At 34.1% G+C, this 9663-nt stretch overlaps 1 protein-coding gene and 1 pseudogene across 1 annotated transcript; one reads left to right on the plus strand and one right to left on the minus strand.

Moving 5' to 3' along the window:
- Positions 1–1124: 1124 nt before the first annotated feature.
- Positions 1125–3849, plus strand: LOC110728216 (40S ribosomal protein S7-like). The gene is made up of 6 exons (XM_021907880.1): positions 1125–1280; positions 2164–2248; positions 2350–2423; positions 2525–2648; positions 3191–3373; positions 3479–3849. The coding sequence occupies exons 2-6, from the start codon at positions 2174–2176 to the stop codon at positions 3596–3598; spliced, it is 576 nt and encodes a 191-aa protein (XP_021763572.1). The 5' UTR covers positions 1125–1280; positions 2164–2173; the 3' UTR covers positions 3599–3849.
- A 1413-nt stretch (positions 3850–5262) lies between these two features.
- Positions 5263–9334, minus strand: LOC110728215 (annotated as a pseudogene).
- Between the last annotated feature and the right edge of the window lie 329 nt (positions 9335–9663).

Consider the following 9663-nt stretch of genomic DNA (forward strand, 5'->3'; position numbering starts at 1 on the left):
TAATCGATTTGTATCCTTGTTGTTGGTGATTTGGCTTCTTAGTTTTTGGCAGCCACCAAATCCCGACCACCCATAAATCCTCTTCTAATTCCGACCACTCTAAAAACCCTAGCCACCACCAAATTTCGCACTCCTAAAACCCTAACCACCACCTAATTCCGACCACCTCCCTAACCCACACACCAAATTCCGGCCCCTCCTTAGTCACACACGAAATTCCGACCAACCGAGGTAGTTGATTTCGTTGCTGGTTGGTTTACACGGAAGATCGGGGAAGATGAAGAAGAAACGTCAAAAAGGTGGGCCCTACTAACGGATTCGTGGACGGAATCCGTTAGTCGGTGGTAAAATCGATTTTTTGGAAATTTTGTTGGTGGTAAAGTAAATCTTTTTTTTTTGGAGGTGGTAAATTCAATTAAGTGGTTATTTGAAGGTGGTAAAAGTGAAAATACCCTAATATAAATAATGTTTAAAATTTCCCACAATCGAAAATGTCTAGCTGGATTAGGTTTATTTTTTAAAGTTTTAACTATCAAAGCATGCAATATTTGATGTTATTCAATTTAAATAAAATATTATTAAGTAAATACAAAATGAACAAAGCATTGGCTGAGTCTAAAAACGAATTATAATCCTTTTCATGTTTACTTGAATATAGATAGCACGAATAGAAATAAAATTAACTCGAATACTAACAACTTTGTATCTGAGTGTTAAATTAAGAATCACCTAACCATGACTCCACTCTCACACTACTCAACCCGAATAACTCGGTTATCACGTACTAAAAACAATACTTCCTCGTTGCAAAATAAATATCCAGTTTGATTTTTGCACTATTAATAAACATCACATGAATCAATGCCGAATGCCGATGCTTTATACATTAGATTAAACATAGGTATGCAAATACTTGTTAAAATTGGTTCAATATTTAATTTTTGAATATCAACCTTTTATGTGATTGGTCAAAATTTATTTTGAAAGGAGCAGTATTATAAACTTTGGGCTTCTTATAAAAATAAAAAAATGAGAACACAAACCTGAAAACCCAAGATAAGAAATCAGTAAAAATTAAGATAAAACGGGCCAAGCCCAGGAGAGAGAAAACAAATAAATCACAGCCGTCTATCTCTAGGTCAAATAACTCTCCATGCTCCTCATTTAAACCCTACATTCCAGCCTTCAACCCTTCTCTGTTCTCTTTCACTCTATTTGCAGCAGCTTCTCTTCCTCCCCTGCTAGGGTTTTTCTCTCTTTTCCCCGAGATCTTACTTCTGGTACGTAATCTTACTTTCTGGGTTTTCTTCTCTTCGTTGTTCTTCAATTGGGTTGCATTCACTTTCTGGGTTTGTTCTATGCATTTCGTTTTTTGTTGTGTTTAGGTTTAGTGAAATGTAGAATTGAATTTGTATACTATGTTCGAGTTTTTATAAATTTTGATTCTAGGGTTTAAAAGTTGGAAATTTTGCATCTTTCATTATCTGGGTTTAATTTACTGCGTTTTAATATTATGATGTTAGATTTAATGAAATTGTTCTTCTTTTATTGTTTTAAGCTTCGATTATTAGAATTGTAATTATTTTGATTCCACGGTAATATTTTGCTATTTGACGGAGATATTATGATATGAGTTTTTGCTGGAATTACTTGGTGTTACCGTTGGAAACTTAGAGTTAGCATTCATTATCTAAGAGAAGTATTTGGAATAAATGTATTAATTGAGTTTTTGTCAAATTGAATAATTTGGAAGATAATAGTCTGATAGATTTGTATTGGGCTAAATATATGAAAATGGTTGCCTAGTCATTTAAATGTTGGATTTTGTTTTTCGTATAATTCCAATCAGTAGGTTCTGATTACCTGTTAACCTCGAATCATCGTAGACCATTATAAATTATATCCATTTTATGTGCATTATACCAGTGGCAACGGTTTGATTGTTAGGGGAATCATGAGTTGGACAGTTTGGGGTTCAGACTACCATATCACTGAAATAAGGCTATTTTGGTTTTATAGGATCATCTAGCTTAGAATTGGTGCATGTTGAAATCTAGTGCTATGTATAATAATCGAATGCTAGTTGAGTTTTAGATGGCATTTGCCAGTGAAGTACTGTGTGACCTGAGCTGATTTGTGTTGTGTTTTGTTTTTGTGTTTCAGCTTTGTCAAAATGTTTACTTCAATGAGGAAGATTCAGAAAGATAAGGGTGTAGACCCAACTGAATTTGAGGAGACTGTTGCTCAGGTAGCGTTTGCTTGCATTAAGCTGCTTTTATTGTTAAGTGACTAGTTGTGAATAAATTCACTGAGAAATGAGATATAATTGAGAAATAATTATTTTTATAGGCTATTTTTGACCTCGAGACCACCAACAAGGACCTTGTACTTGATTTGAAGGATCTGTTTATCAACTCTGCTGCGTAAGTGCTGCTTGATTTGTATGCTCATGACCTGAGAGGTCTTTGTTTGCTTTGAGGTTTGATAATGTGTTTTTTTTTTTTTTTTTTTTATCGATGTGCAGTCAGGTTGACATTTCCAACAACAAAAAGGCTGTTGTTATCCATGTCCCTTACAGATTGAGAAAATCTTTCCGCAAAATTCACAGCCGGTTGGTGAGAGAGCTTGAGAAGAAGTTCAGTGGCAAGGTAAATTTGACCTGCATTTCTTTATTGCTTATAAAGTTTTTTAGATGGATTGAATTCTTCCATTTATTTTTGTCCGTTCCATCAAAAACAGCTTTTAGTCATTTCCAATAAGGCTATGTAAGATTAAGTTGTATGAACTTTTAATAAGCATCATATTAGGATTGTGCTTTATTTTCTAACTAGGATCTATTATTGTGCTGTTTGATCAATTAAGTATGGTGATTTGTCATTTGTATGGACATCTACCTTGACAGTGCACTTTTTTATGTCTCATGGTGGTCTATTTGGAGTCTTTTGACATCTTGTAGAATTGCTAGTATGATTGTTCCTTTTGTATTAGCCTCTGTTACTGGCTAGCTTAGCTGGCAATTATGTTCTTGGGTGGCCTTCTCTTGGTTATCTCTGATGTCTGCAAATTAAACATTTTTAGTTTGACATTTATTAGGTAGAGTTATGTGGTCAAATATTACAGTCTTAATTTTGAGTTATGTTTTATTTGTTTTTCTTACCTTTTGTCCATTCTTATCCTGCTATCTCTTCAGGATGTTGTCTTCATTGCCACCAGAAGGATTGTGAGGCCCCCAAAGAAGGGTTCTGCAGCCAAGCGTCCCAGATCCCGTACTCTCACTTCAGTTCACGAGAACATTCTTGAGGACCTTGTGCAGCCTGCTGAGATTGTTGGAAAGCGTTGCAGATACCGTCTAGATGGATCCAAGATCATGAAGGTATTATAAGACTTGCGTGTATAATTTAACTGCACTATGTTCAGAAGCTCAGGTTTTAAATGTTTGTTTACGTGCTTTGATGTAAAACTGCTTGTTGATGGGCAGGTATTCTTGGACCCCAAAGCCAAGAACGACACAGAGTACAAGCTAGAGACATTTTCTGGCATCTACAGGAAGCTTTGCGGAAAGGATGTAGTTTTTGAATACCCTAATACAGAGGCTTAAGCTTGCAATCAGGATGTCATCAGAGTTTTGTGCTACCAATTGCAAATCTTGTCTATTTTTCTCTTTAAGATAGTACTACTTATTAAGTTTTGATCCACCTTGAATTGCATTGTTAATTAGCAACAGAAGTACAATTATGAGATTTTCTCTTCTGCCAAAGATTTTGAGCTTTTGAAAGTGCTTGTAGAACATCTGTCTTTTTTGGAGCTAAAACTGCTAGCCTGCTATGATTTCTTGATGATGTTCGTCCTTGTTCATGGCTGCATATTTGCACATCACTGTTTGCTTTTATTATGCACATAAGCTTGGGGAGTGTAGTATGGGTTGTTGAAAGCATAGTTAGGTGTATGGTATTTATGCGACGAAATTCTGTACTGTTTGTGAAAGCAATTGTGGTTTGCTTTGAAGGTTAGAAAATGTCTACTGGTCCTCGAAATATTGCTTCAAAGGCTCAGTAAACTGGGCACTGGCATATCTTTTTTGCTGTGATATACCCCAAATGGGAAACTGGTCGAATCTGTTATTGTGATGGAGAAAATAATCGGATCTATAATTAGCTTATCAAGCTATCAGCTAATACATTAGTTTAATTTTAATTTAATTTGAATAATCTGTATTGTTTTATGGAGTGATTGTATCTGGTTGTTTTTATGTAAACTTGTTGAAGTCAGTCAGTCACTGTTCTTAAATGTGGCAATCATCAAACAGCAGGCCAGACATGTCTGTTAGTAGTTAATTGATAGGTTGCCAATTATTCGTGAACTGATATTTGGTTTTTCTTATTATTATATTAGCTTTCCAACCACGATGAAAGCGGCACTAATTGCTACTTATATATAAGATGAATTAGTAGTAACAACTGAATACCTCAATAGCCCTAAATGGTTCCTCGTATGTAGTTGCATAACTTGTATTATGAATGTTTTGGTTTTTTTTTTTTTTTTTTTTTTTTTTTTTTTTTTTTTTTTATATTCTGTTGTCATCTCTCGCAACTTCTGATGGCAAATCTTCACTTGGATAAAAATGACTAAACAACCATTTAAGGCTAGTTTGTATCACATTATATTAAATTGCACTTCGTACTTGTTTTTTCCAGCCAATTTACCCTTCTATCATGAGTTTGGCAGTGAATGAGTCAACAATATCTTCAATTATCACTAGTCAAAAGTAATTTATGTAAATAATGTGAAGATCAAAACATTTCAACTAATAAGAAATGTATAAAGTAATAATCCAGTTGGAATTCCGTGAAAGGGAAAGTTATAAACCACACAATATTTTTTTCTAATCACACATTCATATACTTCGTGTGTTTCAAAATAGTATTTTCACTATCATTAACTTAATTCTAGCATGATTTTTTTGAGGAAAAGGTGATGAGGCAATATTATTGCAAATCATAGTCCACCAAAGTTTGTATACTTTGGGGAAAAGAGTTCATACAAACTAACTCCGAACATCCATTAGTGTCCCATCTCGAAACAAGATGAGCAACGGTATTACCCGCTCTCCTAATTCTGGTAAATTTTTTTCACTTTAAATTTGCACTACCTATATTAGTACATTGATCAGAGCAAATATATTTGTGCAGATGGGAAACAAACTAAACATAAGACAACAGAAGAAGGAGATGTAAGAAAATTCTCTTACTACTTTTTACTATATTTTTTTTTTTTTTTTTTGTGTAGCATGTGTACAACAGAAGCCCTTTTGCTAAAATCAACAAATACATAGATACATTAATCTCAAAATAGTGAAATTATGATGCATTAGGGGCTGCCAAAAAAAAAAATCTGAAAAATTATGCAACTTTAGCCTTCAGATCACAAGAATTTACTGTTCACTCCAGCTCGGTAGAGTTGCAACCTTCTACCAGAAGATTCTATGGTTATCTTCGTATTCGCTGGTGCAAATAACACATCACCTACTCTTACCATCTCCGCAGAAAAAGCTGTTTTGATTATTCCAGTCCCTTCAGTGACCAAAAATAAGGATGGACCAGCCATTGACGGAAACTTTGTCGATTTTCCTTCAGGAAGATCACAATGATCAACTTCAAACTCTTCAAATGGAGGACGGTACCTTTTTGTGAGTCCATCAGTACCCTCTACGTTGAAGCCCCTAAGTATATCAGGTCGGCCCTGAACATCAGATGAGTTTAGTCAGATAAATTCTTTTGATGAAATACAATACTGAATTACTGATATGACTTATCACAGCCCATACATGCTATGCTACAACTTCTTATCAAAAACCAAGTTTCTTCAATACGCTTCAAAATTAAAAATGAAAAGAGGAAAACACAATTTGGCCAAGAATAAACAAAGAAAAATTTGGTCACCCTCAACCTGTCTTTACTAACTAACAATCATGAAATGATATAACTGTTAAATAAAACTGAAATTCATGCACCGAAAAATGCTGCTGAGATGCTGAGAGTGTAACCATCATCTAAAAGAAGTGATCAGAGAAAAGACAGGAGTATCAGAGGAGTTTGAGGCACTAGTAACAAATCTCCCCACCTAAGTACCAACACATCACTCAGGGATTGCACCAAGAACAATCCAAACTAAAACTAAATAGTAAAGCAGGATTCAAATAATCAAGCATGTATACCAAAAGCTTACCAGTTTGTATGTGAGCATATCACATAAAGTTTTCACATCCCTCTTCTTGGGAGTTAGACCAGCCCGAACAACATTATCTGAAGTTGCCATACACTCGATGCAATCACCAGATACATATGCATGTAGTTCATTTGCCCCCAAGCACAATGCTTCACCAGGGTTTAATGTTACATAGTTCATAAGGAAAGCTGCTAGCACACCCACATCACCCGGATACTCCTTTTCAAGCCGTAGGACCAGCTTTTCCTCTGATGTTAACTGATATAAGAGAAAACGTCATTAGATCAATAGCTTCACAAGGACCCACATAAGTGAGGAATATAATTGTATCTTGATGAATAGAACAATCATAAAGCACATGTGCTAAACACATCTAAGCGATTCCATCACAAACAGATAGATTTAAAAATCTTTAAAAATCTTTAAAAATATACAGGATTTCTAAAAAGATGCCAAATCTAGATCAGATAAGCTAAAAGAGTCTAAACACTTTTAACACTGGGCAGGCCTTCACAAAAAATAAAACAGGACATAGGTAATTTCAGTAAAACATCCCCAGAAGCAACATGCTAACTTCATCAACCAACTCAAAAAAGAAAATTTACAAACACTGCTCCCATATATATACTCTGTTTGTGCACCATGATATTATGAAAACTAGTTGTTACATTAAAACAAAATCACTGCCACAAATTGCATATTGGCCCTTTCCTACATTGATAATTGAATCAGGATCTGGTTTCTTTCACACTACTATATAAACTAAAGCAATAAGATCAGCTAATAGTTTTTCAACATCTGCCATTACAAATTTCAAAACTCAGAGCTCCATAAAATGAAGTAAAACACAAAACCAATAAGAAAAATAACATACCTCATCCTTCTTCCTCAGACGAGGAATCAACTGAGACAGCACCTCAGCAATCACATGCTCACTTGCTGACATAATTTGAGTAAACAGCTGTTTCAATGCAGTTTTAACTGTATCTTCCCCATCTTCTGGGGTGATGTTCAGCAGTTGATCCACAACTGCAGCACCAACCAACTGTGATATTTCTGGAACACCTTTAAGAATCCGTTGGAGTTCCTGAAGCACACGAGGAAACTAAAGCATCAGCCAAAACGGTTTGATCTTACAAGTTACTCATCGATTTCTTAAAATCAAGGGAGGTGGAGATTGCACTTCAAAGAGATTACTTCCAGTAAGAAAAATTTACTACATCATCATAAAGATAAAGACATGACAAATGGTCCAAAAAACAAAACATGTATAAGCCAAGAAGACAAAAGTTTCTCAATGATGTATGAGTTTATATACTGTATTTAATACACTACTAAAGCAAAAAACCAGCAACATATGAGCTCCGCATAAAAACTCTTTATGACATGTCTAAACAGCCAAGACTTCTAGTTTACTATAGTCTACAAAATTAGTTTCAAACACTTGATTCAATAGAAAATTAACTCCTGGAAAATAAGATAATCAGCAATAGAGACTAATGAAAGGCAAGCTTCATACCTCGATACTGACAAATCCGCAAAGGATCTCAAACTTTGTTACTGCAAGAGCCATTTCTGGCTTATGATTGCCATCCTTGTAAACAAGTGGGTCCCTAATGTGCAATTTCTTTGCCAACTCCTTGCAAGGGTGAGCTTGTATTGACAATGTCTTTGCGACCGACAACGCCTACAATGTTCAAAATAGCAACATTACAATCAAATTCATCTTTTTACTCACAGATTAACCAATTACTATCTCATGAATCCATAAAAATGTAAAGGTACACATAATTCACAACATAATTTTCCATAAAACCAAAAGTAATTATTCCATAAAAATGTAACAGTATACAAAATTCACCATGCAAATTTTTCCAAAACTCAAACAAACATTGAAATTCTAATTAAGCAATCTAACAAACATGCAATTCAGCAAGATCAAGAAATTAAAATAAAATTAAAAAAACCCAAAATCAATAGAATTTTACCTTAAACAAAAAGGGTAGATCATAACCCCACTTGTCAACAACCTTATGACCAAGCACATTAGGGTTCTTCTCAATCCAAGACTTGAGAGTGTCACCCTCAAAATCCCAAAATTTACTATTCTTTCCATTTAAAAAAAATATTCCCTTTTTTCAGCACATGAGATGGACCAGATTCATGAGTACCCATCCAAAATTCAGCATAGGGTTTGTTTGGATCCAACTTATTACCCTCAGAATTGGCACTAAACAATCTATAAACCTCAGAATCACTCCCAATTTTACCCCAATCATAATTTTTCACAGAGCATTTCAACCTCTGAAGCCTATGCTCATTCCAGAAAACACCATCATCAAACGCCATTACCCCTTTACTCTTCTTCTTCAACAATGAAACCAAACAAATCACAACAAAAATCAATGAAATTGGTAGAAAAGTTAAGTATGAAACATCATCTGCAAACTCGACAGTCATTGAGAAATAAAAAATTGAAAAAACCCCACCAAAATTCAAACAAAACCCAGAAATCAAAATTCAAAAAGAATGAATTTTGATAAGAAATTCCCAAAATTGATTGATACCCACAAATGTAGATGATGTACTGAAGTGAAATTAGGGATTGATTGATGATAGATGGTTAGAGAGGAAGAAGGGGGTGTATTGAAAACAATGGAATTTGTGTGTCATTGTTAAAACAAATGTTTGGGTTTTATATAAAAAAAGGAAAAAAAGTGAGAAATTGATGTAGAAAGAAAGAAGAATTGGAAGATTGAGATCCAGAGGATGTGTTTCTTTCTGTGGTATCGTAGGAGAGAGAAAGAGAAGAGTAAATTGAAAGGTATAAATTCAAACAAAATTAAGGGTTTTAATAAATTTGTTTTGTATTGAAAAAGAAAGATAAAATTCTGTAAAAATAGTCAGAAAATTGAGATTGAAGAGAGAGAATTAGGAAGAAGAGGAAGAAGAAGGAGTTGAATGAAGAGGGTCGGTGGGGGTGAAAAAAGGGGGGAAATAAGCAGTTGAGTCGTCGAAAAAGGATGACGAAAGATATTTACAGTAAAATTATTTACTTTTTATGGTAAAAATTTGATTTTTTTACAGTTTTAATCCTGGCTTTTGGGAAGGAGATAGATTGATGATGTGCCGTATACGGAGTATTTATTATATCTTGGATAAGAATGATGAATGGGAAAGTACGAGTAATTTTTTTTGGATGAGAAGGGAAGTATTATATATGTAGATAACGTGTTTTCAAGAACTTATAAAATACATTGAATGTATAAGTAATTTTGTGAATTAAAATGTATTGTATTTAAGGACAGTATATTTATGTAATCAACGTATTTTTAAGAATTTATAAAATATATTGAATGTATAAGTAATTTTGTGGATTAAAATATCACTGTACTTAAGGAAAGTATATTTATGTAGTCAACGCGTTTTTAAGAATTT

Source organism: Chenopodium quinoa, unplaced genomic scaffold (genome assembly GCF_001683475.1).
Source record: "Chenopodium quinoa cultivar QQ74 unplaced genomic scaffold, ASM168347v1, whole genome shotgun sequence".
Classification (NCBI taxonomy): Eukaryota; Viridiplantae; Streptophyta; class Magnoliopsida; order Caryophyllales; family Amaranthaceae; genus Chenopodium; species Chenopodium quinoa.